The sequence below is a fragment of the Vespula vulgaris genome, chromosome 5, assembly GCF_905475345.1.
Source record: "Vespula vulgaris chromosome 5, iyVesVulg1.1, whole genome shotgun sequence".
Taxonomy (NCBI): domain Eukaryota; kingdom Metazoa; phylum Arthropoda; class Insecta; order Hymenoptera; family Vespidae; genus Vespula; species Vespula vulgaris.
Genome location: NC_066590.1, coordinates 5,604,477 through 5,623,145, shown reverse-complemented (window position 1 = coordinate 5,623,145; position 18,669 = coordinate 5,604,477). Strand labels below are relative to the sequence as shown.

The following is an 18,669-nucleotide window of genomic DNA, read 5'->3' as shown; positions in this document are numbered from 1 at the left end:
ATGTCCGGTAATTATAACCGAAATATTCGCATGAGCTATCAAGATTTTCTTTTTTTTTTTACAGAAGCAGATAGATCGGGAAAATGTGAGCGTTGTAAATTGCCATGTATATATGTATATATAATACGTATTCTTGAATGATTGGTACAACATTAAATTTTACATTTGCAAATAAATCTAATTATTCTCTATTAAATGATAATATCATCTTTATTAGGTTGCCAATGAATATCAGATGGCCCCATCAGCGGGATTTTTTCTATAATATTACGAATCCAATCGCCATACAGAGATACCTAAAATATAATATATGAAGATGATAATCAAAAAGAACTTTTTATATATACTTTCATGACGTTATATTAATATAATTATTTTGTAAATTTAAATTACTTTTGTAAATACAGCATAAGAATATGGATCGCAAATGCTAGTTCCCAATCGTCGAGGACTTATCGAGACGACACCATGAACTTCCCAAATCGCTGTATTAGGTCGACGCAATATGAAACCTCCACCGCTATCACCGTTACATACTCCTGTACCATTTGCCCAACCAGCACAAAACGAAGTATACGTTATATACTTTCTAAAATCCTTGCGCTGAGCTTCGCGACATTTTTCGTTTGAAATAACTGTCATCGAAGTAATTCTTAAAGAAGAACTATATGTATCGTTCTCAGTAATACCCATACCTATATAAAACTTGGATTCAATGATTACGGTAACTTTCCGAAAATATAGCCATATTTATTGCCCAACAAACCTACCAGCCACAAATCCACTGTCTTCATTTTTTTCAGCCTCCAGAAGAGTAAAATCAGACTGCAAATCTATACAAGCTGGTCTTACAAGCTCGTTTATTTTTACCGGCATTTTCAAGATAAGAAGTGCAATGTCGGAAGCATAGTTTCCTTCATGATCTTGGTACGAGTTTTGAATCTCGATTTTATCAATATCAAACACTTGAGCGTTCGCTTTTACGTTATCTAATGTGTTTGAAAGAATTCCAAAAGCAACGCGTATTGTTTGTGGAAGAGTTTTCCAGACGCAATGAGCGGCAGTGAGTACTACACGTTCGCCAATCAACGTACCACCGCAAAAGAATCTCCATTGACCATTTTCATGCGAAAAGAGCGTAGCTTGCCAAGGCATATATTCTTCGCTTTGTACTTTCCAACCGTTTACAATCAATGTAGCTGTAAAAATGTAGCTGTAAAAAAGTCATTTTCATTTTTTGCGTCATGTCGATTTTTTTATAAAACAGTTTACTAACTTGAAGATTTGCGTATTCCACAAATAGGAATACAGCTTAACGGTGCTTGACTCCATGTCCCATCGTGAAGACATATTATTCGAGTGGATCCTGCTTGACGTTCATAAAACATAGGACATTCAATAAAGGCGTTTGTTCCAATAGGCACAGAATTTTCACAAGAAATCCAACCTTTACGTGGCCCCCATTTTGATTCGCATCTCTTTATAGCTCCATTGGTTTCCAAAATCGGTGGGCAAGTTATATGCAACATATCGTTATCTGTAAAACCATGAAATCTATAATATGATGCAATAAAATAAGTGCATACATACCATTAGAACAAATTGGGATAGAAGGTAGCCATTGATTATTTTGACAATAAATACTATTGGAACCCTCTAACCATCCATCGGCGTCACAAGTGTAATCCAAACGAGTAAATTCAGGAACGACCTCACCAGGCCGATATCGTGAATAATCCCTTGTCTTATAATGAGTTCCTGTTTTCGGGCCAGGAAGTCGACAGGCACCCTCGGGCAAAACTGTACCGCAAAGAACTTCATCCTCGTCGCTCCAATCGTAACAGTCTGGTCGTAAGTTGCAAATGAATTCAATAGGAATGCAAGCGCCGTAGAAACAGCGGTAATGATTGTCTTGACATCTGAATATATTTTATTAATATAATGTTATTTTAAATCAACCGTAATCTTATTTTATATTTAATAAAATTTTTAAATAAAAACAATTTCCCGTACTCTCGTTGAATGCATATTTCACTGTTTTCATCGGAAGCATCTCTACAATGCCGAACACCATCACAGACTTTGGTAATCGGTATGCATTGTCGATCGTTTTCGCAAGCAAATTCATCTTGTCTGAAAGATAAAATAGGAAGTATAAAAAAGTTAAGAAAGAGATCTAGAAATAATCGACCTGCATTTATATTGAGGGCATTCAATTCCATTGCAATTGATCGCTCCACATATTGACGGATCTTCGTCGGTGCCATCGAAGCAATCTTTTATACCGTCACAAAGAACTTCTTGATAGACACAGCCTCCATTTGAACATCGATATGTATGATCAGGACAAAAATATTCTCGACAGAGAGAAATATCTTCATCACTTTTATCCGAACAATCGATATATCCTGTTTTGGGAAGTATCTTATAAATTATAATGAAACTTTTGAAATAGTTAATTAAATAATCCTTTCTATATACCATTACAAACATCTGTGATGGGAATGCACTCTAACCGAGACGTAGAGCATTGATATTCTCTGTCGGAGCATGTCTCATTGGATTGAAAATCGCAATGAGCTTCATCACTTTCGTCGACACAATTCTTGATACCATCGCATCGTGATGTACGGATTACGCAAGCTCCGTAAGCGCATCTGTACATGTTTGAAGGGCAACTACGAGAGGATATATAAATAAAATAAAAATTTTGCTCAATTCGTAATATAGCGTATGGAGCTAAAATTAATAAATCTTACAGTATATGTTGACACAATTTATTTGTTTCGTCAGAAGAATCTGGGCAATGAAATGAACCATCGCATACATTAATCAAAGGTATTTGGCTGCCATCGGTACAAATGAACATGGTTGTTGAATTGGACGAAGTTTGTTCGCTGAGAGCGATATTTATGATTTTTCCTAAAAAAAAAATTTTTTATGAAGATCACGGATTAACAAAGTAATTGTATATTATGTTTTAAAGATACCCCAAAAAAGGATGGCGAGTACTAATACTGCGGACATCGCATTTACCAATAGCTTATTGATGTACGAAGATTGTATCGAGATGCATTTCGTTCTTTATATAATATTTGCGTCAAAGCATCGATTATATTCAAACAATAGCTCGGTGATAATATTCAGAATGGTGAAAAAGGTATTCTTTCAATCTCTCTTAACTTTTAAGTGCTTTTAACAATATCTTATGAATATTATCTGAACATATTCGATTATGTCATTCTATTAAGCGTATCATTACATTTTCCTATATAATACAATATGGTTATTTCCTGGGAAAAAATGAAAGAGCATCTGCTATTTTCGTGATTTTAAAGACAATCATAAAAGCCACGAAATCGCTACGATTACGACATCTGAACTTAAGGAAGTTTAACGAGTTGACAGCAATGATTTACTACGTTATGAATCTAAAAGATTAGTCATCAAAATGTTTCTTTTTAACGGAAATCTTCGTCATCCGATAAGAAAGATTTATTCTTCGTAATCACCATGCTAATATCTCAAGGTGCCAATTTTACTAGATCGCGTTAATGTAATCGAAAGATAGTTAAGACATTGATTAAATAGAAGAAACGAGATAGAAGTATAGTATCATCATTCTGTACACTTCTATTTACATTTTCTTTCATGTGGTGAAAGGTAAACGATCGACAAAGCTGTATAACAAGCCGCAAAATTTTTTAGTATTATATGTTCAGGGCGTGAGAAGCCGTTATCAGGATTTCGTTATCAAAGTTTGAAGAACCAAGAAGAGGCGCGCCTAGTTACGTTGCCCACCGTGAAAACGATTCGATCTTCGCAGTTTACATTCAACTATCCTGTACTTCGAATATCCACGATGAAGGCTCACTTGCTGATGATACTTTTCGTTGCGAGTACTTATGTAGAAGGAAAATGTAAGTAAATTTATTCTGCAATAAAAACATATTAAAACTTTTTCTATTGCATGTGTCTAATATATAAATAAGAAGTACAAAATAATTAGTATAAAGAACAATATTTGTTACGCGTGATAATATCATGTAAATATTTTAACTATTGTAAGCACGTTTCCTAAAGAATTATTCCTACTTTTACACAATATAGAAGACTACAAAGTAAGACCTATTAAATTATTCGAATTATTGGACGTCGATTATTTTAAATAGCAAGAGCAAAATATATAGAACAAAATATATAGATAAATTTTATTCTAAATGAATAAAAAATAAAATTGTAGAGTCTATGAATGAATACTATAATAATGAAAAGAGCAACATATTATGAATATATTATACAAAGTAAATAAAACACAATAAAAAATCATAAATGTCCTACTTTATAACTATTGATCACGAAGGTACATTCGTCATATCTCACGTAAGATAAATAGATCAAGAGAAATCGGGGAGAAGCTTATCTCAATGCCGTTGCGATAAAGTTTTACGAATCAATGACGGTATACATAGATGATCGAAACTCAATTTTGTACTTTTTTATGCAAATCACATATTTTACATTCGTGTTATATTCATGTCATTGTTTTAATAACTTTTTAGCACTGACAAATTTTATATTATTGTATTTTTGCACTAGATAAATTTTGTGCGCCAGATTCAAACAATATCTGTCAAAGCATAGAAAGAGGCGATAGCGAAATTGAATGTTCTCGTGTAAGTGATAGTGCTGAATGTGCAATACGTTTAGCAAATGGCGAAGCAGATTTCGGTATATTTAATGCAGATGCATTATTACTGACCTATCAATTCTATTCTGACGAAATCGTACCGATCTTCGGATTGAGGCACAGGGACAAAACTCAGCGTAAATAATTCATTTCTAAAATCGAGAAAAAAATAATATTAAACCTATTACGAACTACTTTATTTTATAAACCAATTTTTTTTAGAGAAATTTGAATTTCAATCTGTCGCTGTAGTACCTTCAGACTTCTCTGTTGAAATTAACAGCGGTTTTGAAAGTTTAGAAAACGCTGGTCTTTGTCATCCTGGATTCAGTAAAACACAGTGGTGGAACGATTACATTTTGAAATATTTTGAAAAAAACACGTACAAAGCTGATTGTCGAGAAAATATAACTGCGATAGAAAATGAATTAGAAAATATTAGATCGTTTTATGGTAAAGCCTGTAGACCAGGTGATTGGGCATCTGATGTTGATTTTAGTGATGCTCTTAGTAAGTACGAAACATATTCGATTGTTTTGTTAGCATAAAATTATGCATTAATTTTTAATTAAATTGTAAAGAGAAGAAATACCCTGAACTTTGCGCCTTATGCGATGATACGACTGCCTGCAAGTATACAAATGAAGATAAACATGGTCACATAGGTGCTTTAGATTGTTTAACATCGAGACGAGGAAATGTAGCATACGTAGCACTCGAATACGTTCATCAATACTTCAAGGTAAATTAATGTAAAACATTTTTGTAGATTTCTACAGAAAGATGTAGAGAAATTTGAATATTATTTAAGAACATCGACTATTACAAATACAACATGATTAATCGCATATGTTACAGGAAGATCAAAAAACTCAGTATCAATTTCTGTGTCCTGATGGATCCCTTCAGAATTTAACCAGTAACAATCCTTGCGCGTGGATCAAACAACCATGGAGTGCAATTGTTGCTAGAAAGTATATATGATAATTAATGCTAAAATTATCGTAAACTCTAATTATTAGATGTAATAAAATGTCGTGCTAATTAAATAATAATTTCTCGATTGTAGAAAAGTGGCAGATGAACTTACAACAAACTTTAATCGTTGGTTCTGGGGGTCAAAAACATATGCCGCTGAAACATGGTCAGAATCTTTAAAAAGATTTATAGAAGAAGACAGCGTCATCACAAATATTACAAAACCTACGTCTTTAGTTACTTATTTGGCAGAAGGAAGAAAGGAAATAAGACTTTCAGACGTAAAAACTTGCGGCAATGTTATTCGTTGGTGTACTATAAGCATTCTCGAGACAGCAAAATGTGAATGGATTGCGAAGGAAGCGATAGCTCTTGGTATCGAACCTAAAATTTCTTGCTGGCAAACCAATTCAACATTCGAATGTTTCCGTGACATTGCTGATAATAAAGCCGATATCATTACTATCGACTCAAATTATGGATACTTAGCACGAAAGTAAGTTATTCAAAAGATCCGAAAATAATTCGGCATAAAAGATAATAACGACGTTGAACTAATAATCTAATATTTAAAATTCGACTACTTTCATAGAGTTTACAATTTAACGTCCATACTCTATACTGACACCGACAAACAAACGATGAAGGATAACATGATCATGGCTGTTCTTCGGAAACCCGAAGATGGCAACTATCCGATAAAGAATTTTCAGCAATTAAAGGGTCATACAGCTTGTTTCCCTGAATATGGTGCAATCGCTTGGTTGAGTTTCATTAATACTGCTCGAATGAATCGCATTATTTCGTCAGCCTCTTGCAATTATCCTAAACTCCTCAGTAATTTATTCTCTGGCACTTGTATCCCCGGTATAAACAACAGTAATCACGGGAACAGTATTATCAGCTCGAATATTATAAACAAGCTTTGTTCCGTTTGTCCGAAAAAGAATGATACTGATTGTACGGCAAATAGTAGCAATTCTTATTATGGTGATAAAGGAGCACTAAGATGTTTAAATGAAAGAGCCGGTGATATAGCTTTTGTTAAAATCGGAAATATAAAAGGTAAGTAGACAGCATTCTTCAGCTAATTTAATCCTAATTAACTATTTAAATAATATTATTCATTTTCTTTCATGTGTTGAATTTGTAAAGAAGAGAAAAACAATCTCAACCAATATCACATTTTGTGTAAAAATGGTAGTTTGGCTGCAACACCAGGAATAAATTTGGATAAACCAGAGCTTTGTGCTTTATCCGTAACCATCGATAGTGAAGTAATTATTTATAATAAAAATTTTTCTTCATGTCATTAATCTTGAAATCACAATTCTTTTAAAATAAAACTAAACACATTGCATCGTGTAAATAACTGTTTTTTTGTAGGTGGTTAGTCGAAAAAAGAATGCAGAGATCGATTCCTTGAACGCAATTTTATCCTTATTGAAACTTCAAGATTGGTTAGGACATCGCGTTAATACAAAGAGAATACTCCATATTTATGAAAAATTTAATGGCACCAATGATCTTCTGTTTAAAAGCTCTACTATTGGTTTAGAATCCACAACATCAAAGATTGAATCTGTATTAGCTTATAAAGAACTTTTTAATCATGTTGACGAATGCTCATCAGCTGGATTACTAATGTTTTCAAATATTACTCTAATTGCATTAGTTGTAATTTCCATTTATTTTATAATATAAAGCTAATATTAAATTATAAATTGTAAGTACACATACTTTAAGTATGCATAAGATTCAAACACATTGTATATTCTTTTATAAGAATACAAAAGTAATAATAAATGACACTTGTCAATTTTTATTGTTTCTAATACTGTGAAGTTGTGTGATTATAAATTAATTATAACGATCTGTAACAAATTAATTTATCCAATGCATAAAACGTATCTTTTTAAACACATCATATATATTCATTACAAATTATCATAATTAAATGTGTTATAATCCAATAATTTACATATGTACAAAACTATTAAATAATATATAATAATTGGAAGTATATTTATACTTAGCTAATCTTTATATCTTTACCAACTGCTTCATTTACAGAAGAAAAACCATCTTTCTTAAGTATTTCATTTAATTCTCTTTTTATTTTTCCAACTATTGGTGGACCATTATATATATATGATGTATATAACTGAATCAAAGAAGCTCCAGCTTTAATTTTATGATAGGCATCTTCCCCAGAGAAAACACCTCCTACTCCAATAATTGGAATTTTACCATAAGTTCGTTTATACATGTCTGAAATAATTTTGGTAGTAACATCTGTAAGAGGTGCACCACTAAGTCCACCACTTTCTTTTTTGTTTTCATTTACTAGATTTACACGTGAAGTTGTTGTATTGCATAAAATCAAACCATCAATTTTTGTTTTTGTATGTAGAACAATATCTGCTATATCCTGTCGCTCAGTTTCAGATAAATCTGGTGCTAATTTCAAAAGTAATGGTTGCTTGCTACCTATGATTTGTCTTGTTTCATTTATTTTTATCAGCAAGTTTTCTAAATTTTCTTTACTTTGTAAAGATCTAAGTCCTGGTGTATTAGGACTGGATACATTAATTACAAAATAATCTGCTACATCTGAAAATTTCTTAATACCATTTATGTAATCTTGCACTGCATCTTCAGAATCTTTATTTTTTCCTAAGTTAATACCAATAATACCAACAAAATCTTTATTTTCTTTAAGCTTTTTAACACGTTCCCATACTTTATCATGACCGTCACTATTGAAACCATAACGATTAACAATTGCGTTATCCTCTAATAATCTAAATACTCTAGGCTTAGGATTACCTGATTGTGGCATAGGTGTTACGGATCCTTCAATACATAATGAAATAAATAAAATTAAAATTATTATAATATTTAATATATACTATTAATTAAATAATAAATACTGTAATAATACTATAAATCATTTTCTTACCTATCTCTACAAAACTAAAACCTATTTTATGCAAGCCTTCAACAGCTTCTCCTTGTTTATCAAAACCAGCGGCCATACCAATAGGATTTTTGAATACTAAATCCCAAATGCTTGTTCGAAGTGAAATAGGATCATTTAATTTTTCTTTAGGAACAAATCCCCACTTTAAAGCTTTTACTGCTATAGTATGAGCTATTTCGGGATCTATTTGTTGAATCAAGGGAATTGCTACCTCTTTATAAAATTTTTCATTTCCTTGATAAATGCATATTCCACCAAATAACGCTGCAGCTGAACTTGTAACAGTTATAAACGATTTGATTTTTGCCTTATTATTTAATCGTTGTGCCATATTTAATGTTGCATATTTTCAACATACAAAGTCAAATAATAAAATAATATCTATTTCTTCAGTGCGCGTTTACGACATAAATTTGTTATGTACCATAAACAAAACACCAAAGGATAGTTATAGTGATACCAACTTTGTAATATCAAAATTTTATATTCCATGATATACCATAAAATTATTTCAATTTTTAGTTATAAACAATTTTAATCAATTCTTTTGATAAAAAAGAGTATATTTATCTCCATTTTTAATAAAATAATTTTATTCGTGCCACAAATGCTTTATTTAAAAATAAAATATACTCGTACGCATATTATTTAACAACACAACAAAATTACGCTTAAGAAAATTTATTATTTTATCTTCCTCAATTTTAGTCAAAAACTTACTTTACATTAACAACAATTCATAAGATATTAGGCTAAATTTAGGTGATATTAAAAGTAATTATATGTAAAATGAATTTTTAACTAACTATTCATTCTGTTTTAACACCAAAAAATTCACGTAAAAAGATAATGTGCCGACATTGACGCACCTATGAATACAAAGTATAACTAAAATTTTTATTTTTTCATAGAAATTTGGCGTCCCTGCTCGGATTGTCGGAAGGTTCTACATTCAACATTATTTACATTGTTTTGAAACGTTTTGCAGAAAACCGTTAATTGTGTTTTTTTTTCTTTATTAATATACATTTAGCAAATCTGGATGAAAGCAGGGAAAAAATGATTGCCGCCTCAGATCCGGTGGTACGTAATTCTTTGTTAAATTATATAATAAAATTAATGTGATTTATAGATGTAATTAATTCTTAAATAAAACGAAAACAATGAAAGCATTTACTAGATTTTATATTACTATGCTTTGTAATAAATATATCTATATATATATATATATATATATATATATATATATAATATGAAAAATATATATTTTATAAGTATATGCTTCATTTTTAAGGAATATATTCCTGGTGGACGTCAAATTTATTCAAACCATCCTGGGTCAGTAATAAATCAACAGTCATTAAATAATCCGTCTTCACCAGGAGAAAGTATTCTATTGGAAAAACTTAGTCAAGTTAATATATCAGAAAAATCTTTTGTAAGTTGTCATTATCATGTTATTTTGATCAACTTTGAAAATATATGTTAACTTGATAAAATATATAGAAAGAATTCTGGTTAATACGTGACAATGATACTTGTGGAGAAGAAGAATTATATTGCTCTGGGAAAGTTGCAATTCATTCAAAAGGTGATCAATCCACTCGTGTACTTCAAACTTCATATACTTGTGAAACCGATATAAAACATGCATTATGGTGTACTTTTTGTACAAGTATACCAGATCATTTGTCAAGAGGGAAAAATCAAAATAATGAAGAGCAGTTAGGTGAAACAATAGAATGTATTTGTTTGCTAGATTCCTATACTCTTAGAGTTTTTACAGAAAATGGTGAAGACTATGTATCTAGTTTACAATTTCAGGTAAAATTTATTTCTTTAAAATCTTCTTATTTTTAATATTATAGGTAATAATTTATAATATCATTAACAATAATTTATATATTTAAACAATATAGGTTTCTGCTGTTTGGCCAACAAAGTATGGTATTTTACTTGAAAAAGCACAAATTCCTAAGCAAAACATTTCTGAAACAAGGTATTTTATTACTTATATAATATTAATGTTTACATAATTCTACAACAGCAGAATTTTTCTTTTTACACTTTTTAGGTATACTTCATCAGAGACATGTAAATATCCATTGCAAATTGATGCCAACTTGCCAATAGCATTTTCACTTATGCACCCTTTAGATGAAATATGTCCATTACTTATTAAGCATGGTAAAATTATCTGTATCATATTTTATAATGTAAATTTTAACTCATTGGCTTATTATATTTTAATATTTAAATGAAAATTTATGAATTTAAATGTAGATCCAAATGAACAGTTTTTGACAAAATATTTAATAAATGTATATCTAAAATAAAATATAAAGAAATTATTGTGCCAATGGGTTAACAAAGGATATATAAAATAAATAATACTCTGAAACACATTTATTGAAATACTCACAGGAAATATATCATATATGTGTGAATCAAATCAGCAGATTGTCTTTACTAGTTCTAAACCATCATTGGCTGTAATATATGATGAAAAAACTGGATTGCATTCTGTGTATAAAATACGAAAAGCACTAATAGAAGAGTGCCAGATGGTTTGTAGAAACAATGAAACAACACAAAGTTTATTCAATTTTTCAACAAGTGCATCACCATTAAATATTGGTAGCAATATATCAGCTAATAAAAACTATTCTAATAAAAGTCATATAAATATGTTTGGTAAGTTATTTTTAATTTTTAATTAAATCTAATTTTTATATATCTGATAAAAATGCAATGCAGTTTAATTATTTAGGCATAGTTAATCCACATTTAAATAATGTTGGAGGTGGATATGGCATACCAAATAGTCCTTTTGGATCTCGAGGTACTTCATACACTACAACAGGTTCATGTGGCCAATCTCCTTCACAAGTGCAGCAACAACATTCACGTTCTCAAAGTCCAATGGCTACTATTTCACGTTGTCAATCTCCAACACATTCAGGATTCTCTCCCTTACTTGGAATACCTAATACAATTATAAATCATCATTCACGATTACATCAAATGGTTATGGGAACTAATTTAAATCATACACAAAATAGCCCTGCTGGTAATGGCAGTAGCATTCAGCTTCAAGATGCAATTACTCCAAGTAAACCCTTATATCCTGAGATATGTCTTGATCATGTATGGACAGAAAATGTAGGAATTCCAAAGTGAGTAATTATTATTATGGTTTCCTATTATATGTTCCTCTAGTTTCCATACCCTATTCCAGATTTTCCCTGTGCCTTCAATTTGTTTGGGTTTTCTACAGAAAGTGAGTTATATTAAGATGTACAGTAATTAATTACTATAATACTGTAATGCATAAAATTTTATTTTAAAGGGATATACTACCAGGACGAGCATCTAAAGTTCTTCTAACATCTGATTTCGTTGGTCAAAGTTATTTGGGATATTTAGTACCAAGTAGATCACAATTTTTTTTAGTTCGATTAGAAAAAACTAATAAACAACAACATATTATTTTTGGAATGGTTACAAATATAATAGCAAAAGATGCAGTTAGTTTGCCAGTTAGTTTCTTTGTATATTCTGTAATTATTGTTGTGTAAGTACTATGAAATATATGGTAATATGTTCTAATTTTATTTCAGAGTTTACATATGATAGCAATCATTGATTCATCAAATAATATAGTATTGTATTCGGGCACAACATGTGTAGGCAAGCTACATGTATCAAGCATTCTTCCGAATCTTACATGTAAATATTTCGTGTCAAATATTAATCACAAGCTCGGTTCTCCATTTCCACGACGAAGTTCTTTAATTTCGCAAAATTGTGGAAATTCTCATGAGATCAGATTTGAAGAAGCTCTACACCTTTTGAGTCCAGTCGGTGGCACCTGTGCACAACCACCAATTTTGTTAGAAAATTCTGTACTAGATCTAAATCTTGTTGGTCTGAAAGATGCAGTGGGTAATAAAATTACGTTAGAATATGGTAACAAAAGTTATTTCCGGATTACGCTACCAACTTGTAGTACATCTCCATTAGGTTAGTAAATGTTTGTTAAACGTTATACAATAATTAACAAAAAGATAATATATTAAATTTTTTTATAGTTACCAAATGTTTAAAAACATTGCGTAGTGTATTACAAAGAGACCTTGCAATGCAGTTATTAGTAAAGTGGTATGGAGCTCGAAACGCACCAGGTCCACAAGATTTTTCTCCAGTACAAGAATGGTATCTTTTTCTTGTAGTTTTATTTACTTTGTTGGGATATGACGTTGAGAAATTACAATTAATACAAAACAATGAAAAAGATCAATTTACTGAACGAAACAGTCCAATGGTTGTTCCAAAAAAGCAAAAAACCAGTGATAGTGGATCCAATGATGATTGGATGTACGTAATAAATTCTATTAAATCTAAAAATTCTCAAAATTTTATTTCTGATATATTAGGACTGACAAAATTTTCTAATACACATGATACATTATCTTCAAAAAATGCTGAATCAAAGACTACAGGAAGAATAAATTATCAAGCAATTTTATTTTCATATCTTCCTCTTATTCTATTCTCATTGCATTTATTATATGAAGAATTAAAATTAGATTGTGTAATGTCAGAAAGCTTACCATTACTTGCTCAATTATTATATCAATTAAGCACAGACTTAAAATTTGATACTTATGCTCATCATTACTTTCTTGATTTTCCAATGCTACATTATTTAAAGAAAACAGTATCTCAAATAAATGATACAGATCTACAGAAAATAACTACACCAAATTATATCAGCTTAAAGCCACCGGATATATTCAAAACGTTAAATAATTTACTAATTGGTGCAAATGTAGTACCATTTCCGTATCTATATCATGTAAATCCCCGAGCAAGAAATATAGTGTATTTAACTACACTAGTAGCAAATGAAAATAAAACTGATAAACTAGAAATGGATAAATTTGTAAAACTGATAATACCAGCTGGAAGTCGTGTAGATTTCCAAGAAAGTAGAAATAAATTTGATAGAGATATGCCAAAAAAATTACAACAACCAACCATAGAAAACATTGTGCTATTATATCATGAAATGGGTATGTTACTTACTATCCATACACTTTATTTGTTATTTATTATCTATGTTGTTAATGAATAATATATTTAATGAAATCTGATCTTAGGTATGAAAAAAGAAGATTTAGAAACTTTACCACCAGGAGTATCTTTAATATTAAAGGATGTTATGCACAGATGCAGAGAACGTCCACCGTCTAATTGGCCGGCGAATGTATATGAATTAGTAGATCGTCAAGATTTGGCTGCATTAGGTACACATTTAAACTCATTACATATGAACGATCCTAATGATAATGATGGAAAGAATTATCTGACTAAAGATCTGGATCAAGATGATGGAATGGAATTTGATGATAATGTAATAAGTAAATACACACACACATATATATTGTTTATTTTTAATCAAATGTTTAATAAAATTTATATTTATAGATATTAAAACTCAGATTTAATAAGGACCATAGAGTAGCTGAAGTACGACGATTACTTAATTCATCAAAACCAGTAAGAATAGCAATAGTTCAACGGCCAGATGTGAGTGATCACGAATTTATAGAAGAACAAGAGAGACATTTACATGCTCTATGTACAAGAACAATGGCTCTTCCTGTAGCTAGAGGCATGTTCACACTTAGGACTGCAACTCCTATAATTACAGAGCAATTACCAATTCCTCGACTTTGTTTAACAGGTATAAAATAGAAGTATTGTTTGAAGAACATCTTATATTTGCAAATATATATATAATATAAATATATTTTCTTTATAAATAGGTAAAGCACCTCCTCGAGGAACTACAGTAGAATTAGCTCACATAGATGTACCACCAAACATGAATTTGTGGCCTCTATTTCATAATGGAGTGGCTGCTGGTCTTCGCATTCATCCAAATGCATCAAACATTGATTCAACTTGGATTGTATACAATAAACAACAACAAGGCGAATTTGGCATTGAACATTCGGGGTTTTTAATGGCACTTGGTTTGAATGGTCATTTAAAGAATCTAGCACCGTTTAGTATGTACGAATACCTTGTTGAATGTCACGAAGCAACTAGTGTTGGTCTTTTGCTTGGCTTATCTGCGACACATCGAGCTACAATGGATGTGTCAATGACAAAATTATTGTCATTACATGTTGAAACCTTACTGCCACCAACAAGCATAGAGTTGAATGTTCCACAAAATGTTCAAGTAGCTGCGTTAATGGGAGTTGGTTTGGTATATCAAGGGACTGCACATAGGCATATATCACATGCTTTATTATCAGAAATCGGTAATTATGTAAATGCCTTTAATGAGTAAATCACGTGAATGAAATGCAATGATATTAATCATTTTACTTTAATTAGGAAGACCACCTGGTCCAGAAATGAAGAATTGCGTTGATCGAGAATCGTATTCTTTAACGGCAGGATTGGCATTAGGATTAGTTGTACTTGGATGTGGTGGTGCTACTGATCTTGCCAGTATACCTGATACTTTACATTATTACATGGTTGGTGGGCATGTACGACCTTTTACGGGAGCACAAAAGGATAAGTACAAATCACCAAGGTATAGACAAGTTTCAAATTCTTATTGATATAGAATTTTATCATAAAGATTATATTTGATTGTAAATAGAGCTAAATTTTAATCGAAATCTTTAACTGAAAGTAACATTTACGATGTTTATAGTTATCAAATACGTGAAGGAGATTCTATCAATATTGATGTAACAAGTCCTGGTGCAACATTAGCTTTAGGCCTTATGTACTTCAATACAGGAAATCGAGCTGTAGCTGAATGGATGCAAGCACCAGATACACAGTACTTACTTGATTTTGTGAGGCCAGATTTTCTACTATTAAGAATATTGGCTAAATCATTAATTTTATGGAATGAAATTCAACCAACTAAATCATGGGTTTCTAGTCATGTCCCCAATATCGTTTATAAATATAGATTACAAAAGCCCACACCAGGGATTACCCAAAATGTGGATCTAGAAACTATGAAGTTAGTTATTATTTAAATTACAAAATAAATTAATAATATATATAACTATAATGTATTACTATACGTAAATTTATTTCTAAAAATTTTTTTCAGTCAAGCATACTGTAACATTATAGCAGGAGCTTGTATGGCTTTAGGACTGAAATATGCAGGAACTGCAAACAAAAATGCATTTAGAACTTTATTTAATTATGCTCAAATGTTTACAGCATTGTCTCATAAAACAATAGCTGAGTTAGCAGGCAAATCTACTATAGAAACATGTTTAAATGTGATTTTACTTTCCACTGCTGTTGTCATGGCAGGAACAGGTGATTTAGAGGTAAATTTAAAGTCTCACATATATCTATAATTTTTTAAATATAATTATAATTTATAAATTATTGCTACATTTTTATGATATTATAGATTATGAGAATATGTAGACATGTGAGAACAAGAGTAGGACCTACTAGTAGTGTTGTTACATATGGTTCTCATCTAGCAACACATATGGCTCTTGGTCTTCTTTTCCTTGGTGGTGGTAGATATACTCTTTCAAATAATCCTAGTTCTATAGCTGCTCTTGTGATTTCTCTTTTCCCAAAATTTCCAACACATAGCAATGATAACAGGTTAATAATATCACTTATTATTACTTATATATATATATATATATATATATATATATATATATATATAAAATATATGTTTTTATCATAGATAAACTTACACATTTCTTTATGGCAGATATCATCTACAAGCTTTGCGACATTTATACGTTCTAGCTGTTGAACCACGTGTAATCTTACCAAGAGATATAGACAGTGGACAATACTGTTATGCTACAGTACAGTTGACATTTATTAATGATAATGAAACTCAAGGGCAAGAAATGGTTCTTCAAGCTCCATGTCTGTTGCCACAATTAAGCACTTTACAAAAAATAGAATTAAAAGACACTCGATACTGGGAAATCGTATTTGAAAAAAATTACAATTGGCAACAACTTGAAGATATGTTGAAGAGAAGCGATTCTTTAAGTGTTAAACAAAGGGCTGGATGTTTATCATATATAGAAGATCCCCATGTAAGTATATCTAAAATAAACTTTATTAATTAACGTTATTAACTTACTCATACATATTACTTTTACTTTTGATATTTATAAATTATAGGGTTTCAGAAGTTTAATAGCACAAACTTTAACAACAGAAAAAGCTTTTGCGTGGACTATACGCCCAGAATATATAACATCATTTACAAACGATAAAACAGTATTAAATATAGTAAAGTATTTTATGCAAGTATTTAAAAAAGAAAAAAGAAATTATGAAGGAAACATGAAAGTCATTTTACATGGAAATACAAATAAAGCAAAACACGATTATTTTTCTAAAAATTTAAATAATATAACTTCAACAATAAGCAATAATTGGAATGAACAATCAGAGCATTCTCAAGGAATGGAAATCACAGAAATGTCATCTTCATTAAAAGATAACAATTATGTCCCTGAAACAGAAGAAACTTGTTATGGAATAACAGAGTTTGAACAAAATTTTTTACAAACATTTGCAGTAATTGTTTACGAATGTGTTATCAAAGATAAAGTTGGACTTTTACCATCATGGGTAAGCATGGTTAAAAATATGGAAATTTTAGAAAAACAACCAAACAGTTTTTCGATATGGCAAATAAAGCTTTTATCTTCACAAATGTTACACAAGTTGTCTTTGAAAGAATCAAATCCACTTCTTAGTGCAGAGACTATACTTGCAATTAAACAAAAAGTATCACTTACTTTAGATGGATGGGAAAATGGTAATAATTTTAATTTTTATGAATTTATTTTAATTATGATATTTTTTCATAAAACTGTAAATTATTATACTTCGTATATAATTACAGAATTAATACCTGTAATAAAACATTATTTAACAACTGGAATTATTGAATGTGATTTAAAAACATTATCAAAAATGAGTACATATTTCATTTTTTATGATGTACCTTATTATACAGATAATAAAATATTCTGTAAGTACATAATCCTTTGTTTATATATTATACATGCATATATAAATAATTTATTTCTTATATACCTCTTTATTATATACATATATGTATATATAAATAAAAAATATATATATTAATATGATTGAATTAATTTTTTTCAGTGAGACCATTTCAACAAGAAGAAATGATGTCTACAATATCAAGCGTCACATTGTACAAGTTGTATAAAATCTTTAAAACCAATTAATCTTAGTTATATTAAAAAGATCAGTCAATAATTGTTATAATGTATTACTTATACTAAAATACAACTAGTATTTTGATATATACCGCGCGCGCGTGTGTGTGTGCGCGTGTGTGGTGCGTGTGTGGTGCGTGCGCGCTCGTGTGCTATACATTAAAGTAAAAATAAGAAAGACAAAGTAAATCTGTATTTGTAAAATTTTATCATTATTATAACAAAAATTTCATTTTGTTTGTTAACTTTGATTTTTTTAGTTTGGATTTTATCATAAATAGATAAAAACGTATGATACTGTAAGTATTCTCACATACACATTAATTATCGTTATACATATGCATACGTAATGTTTAATTATTAATAACCTTATTTATCACTCAAATAAAAGTATCATACCGATATGTTACTACGCTACTTAATTTTATAGATATAAAGGCTTGATATTCTAATTCCATACCATAATTTTTAAAATAGATATTAGGAAATAAATAAATATTATTTTCTTACATTTTTGGAATTTCAAAACAAATAGATTAAAGTAATAATTATAAATTTGATAAATACGATACATTACATGACGTGCTCCATTCATGTCGATAATGTTGTATGCTACAATGTTGGCGAGTTTAATTTTATTTGCTTTGGATATACAGTGTAGGAATGAATTATCTGTAATATTTGAGAAAACTTTGAGAGGTAAAATAAACAGATGCTTTGTT

General features: G+C 30.1%; 4 protein-coding genes across 11 annotated transcripts; 2 read left to right on the top strand and 2 right to left on the bottom strand.

Annotated features, from left to right (window-relative positions):
• Positions 1 to 147: 147 nt before the first annotated feature.
• LOC127064070 (modular serine protease-like) lies at positions 148 to 3,496 on the bottom strand. Of its 4 annotated transcripts, XM_050994593.1 has the most exons (11): positions 2,991 to 3,496; positions 2,760 to 2,922; positions 2,482 to 2,678; positions 2,192 to 2,408; positions 2,014 to 2,133; positions 1,591 to 1,919; positions 1,448 to 1,537; positions 1,277 to 1,366; positions 771 to 1,199; positions 394 to 695; positions 148 to 296 (listed from the first exon to the last, which is right to left on the bottom strand). In XM_050994593.1, the coding sequence occupies exons 1-11, from the start codon at positions 3,025 to 3,027 to the stop codon at positions 192 to 194; spliced, it is 2,079 nt and encodes a 692-aa protein (XP_050850550.1). In that variant the 5' UTR covers positions 3,028 to 3,496; the 3' UTR covers positions 148 to 191. The 4 variants fall into 4 exon arrangements, with proteins under 4 accessions (XP_050850550.1, XP_050850549.1, XP_050850551.1 ...); XM_050994592.1 differs by having other exon boundaries at positions 1,277 to 1,537; XM_050994594.1 differs by having other exon boundaries at positions 1,277 to 1,537; positions 3,037 to 3,496.
• A 281-nt stretch (positions 3,497 to 3,777) lies between these two features.
• LOC127064069 (transferrin-like) lies at positions 3,778 to 7,505 on the top strand. Its single transcript, XM_050994591.1, has 9 exons — positions 3,778 to 3,920; positions 4,600 to 4,827; positions 4,913 to 5,200; positions 5,272 to 5,432; positions 5,549 to 5,664; positions 5,760 to 6,164; positions 6,261 to 6,733; positions 6,824 to 6,945; positions 7,055 to 7,505. The coding sequence occupies exons 1-9, from the start codon at positions 3,863 to 3,865 to the stop codon at positions 7,370 to 7,372; spliced, it is 2,169 nt and encodes a 722-aa protein (XP_050850548.1). The 5' UTR covers positions 3,778 to 3,862; the 3' UTR covers positions 7,373 to 7,505.
• A 150-nt stretch (positions 7,506 to 7,655) lies between these two features.
• LOC127064077 (dihydroorotate dehydrogenase (quinone)) lies at positions 7,656 to 9,417 on the bottom strand. Its single transcript, XM_050994605.1, has 2 exons — positions 8,631 to 9,417; positions 7,656 to 8,524 (listed from the first exon to the last, which is right to left on the bottom strand). The coding sequence occupies exons 1-2, from the start codon at positions 8,980 to 8,982 to the stop codon at positions 7,701 to 7,703; spliced, it is 1,176 nt and encodes a 391-aa protein (XP_050850562.1). The 5' UTR covers positions 8,983 to 9,417; the 3' UTR covers positions 7,656 to 7,700.
• A 139-nt stretch (positions 9,418 to 9,556) lies between these two features.
• Positions 9,557 to 18,192, top strand: LOC127064064 (anaphase-promoting complex subunit 1). 5 transcript variants are annotated; one of them, XM_050994574.1, is made up of 22 exons: positions 9,557 to 9,594; positions 9,685 to 9,734; positions 9,946 to 10,089; positions 10,158 to 10,475; positions 10,571 to 10,650; positions 10,726 to 10,838; positions 11,076 to 11,345; positions 11,422 to 11,827; positions 12,001 to 12,190; positions 12,272 to 12,674; positions 12,743 to 13,726; positions 13,814 to 14,067; positions 14,142 to 14,400; positions 14,483 to 14,986; positions 15,063 to 15,267; positions 15,391 to 15,711; positions 15,805 to 16,033; positions 16,120 to 16,325; positions 16,441 to 16,780; positions 16,869 to 17,514; positions 17,602 to 17,730; positions 17,871 to 18,192. In XM_050994574.1, the coding sequence occupies exons 2-22, from the start codon at positions 9,711 to 9,713 to the stop codon at positions 17,954 to 17,956; spliced, it is 6,111 nt and encodes a 2,036-aa protein (XP_050850531.1). In that variant the 5' UTR covers positions 9,557 to 9,594; positions 9,685 to 9,710; the 3' UTR covers positions 17,957 to 18,192. The 5 variants fall into 5 exon arrangements, with proteins under 5 accessions (XP_050850531.1, XP_050850536.1, XP_050850532.1 ...); XM_050994575.1 differs by lacking the exons at positions 9,557 to 9,594; positions 9,685 to 9,734; positions 9,946 to 10,089 and having other exon boundaries at positions 10,307 to 10,475; positions 10,740 to 10,838; XM_050994579.1 differs by lacking the exons at positions 16,869 to 17,514; positions 17,602 to 17,730; positions 17,871 to 18,192 and having other exon boundaries at positions 9,574 to 9,734; positions 16,479 to 16,621.
• The last annotated feature ends 477 nt before the right edge of the window (positions 18,193 to 18,669 follow it).

Bases quoted from the DNA above. Each gene is read 5' to 3' on its own strand.
- LOC127064070 (XM_050994592.1), bottom strand. From the start codon at position 3,027: ATGTCCGCAGTATTAGTACTCGCCATCCTTTTTTGGG. The intron at 2,679-2,759 runs GTAAGATTTATT...ATCCTCTCGTAG, and splicing joins AAATTGTGTCAACATATACT to TTGCCCTTCAAACATGTACA. The intron at 297-393 runs GTAATTTAAATT...ATTATATTTTAG, and splicing joins CTTATGCTGTATTTACAAAA to GTATCTCTGTATGGCGATTG.
- LOC127064064 (XM_050994574.1), top strand. From the start codon at position 9,711: ATGATTGCCGCCTCAGATCCGGTG. The intron at 10,476-10,570 runs GTAAAATTTATT...TAAACAATATAG, and splicing joins TATCTAGTTTACAATTTCAG to GTTTCTGCTGTTTGGCCAAC. The intron at 16,781-16,868 runs GTAAGTATATCT...TATAAATTATAG, and splicing joins CATATATAGAAGATCCCCAT to GGTTTCAGAAGTTTAATAGC.
- LOC127064069 (XM_050994591.1), top strand. From the start codon at position 3,863: ATGAAGGCTCACTTGCTGATGATACTTTTCGTTGCGAGTACTTATGTA. The intron at 5,433-5,548 runs GTAAATTAATGT...CATATGTTACAG, and splicing joins ACGTTCATCAATACTTCAAG to GAAGATCAAAAAACTCAGTA. The intron at 6,165-6,260 runs GTAAGTTATTCA...CTACTTTCATAG, and splicing joins TATGGATACTTAGCACGAAA to AGTTTACAATTTAACGTCCA.
- LOC127064077 (XM_050994605.1), bottom strand. From the start codon at position 8,982: ATGGCACAACGATTAAATAATAAGGCAAAAATCAAATCGTTTATAACT. The intron at 8,525-8,630 runs GTAAGAAAATGA...TATGTATTGAAG, and splicing joins TTTTAGTTTTGTAGAGATAG to GATCCGTAACACCTATGCCA.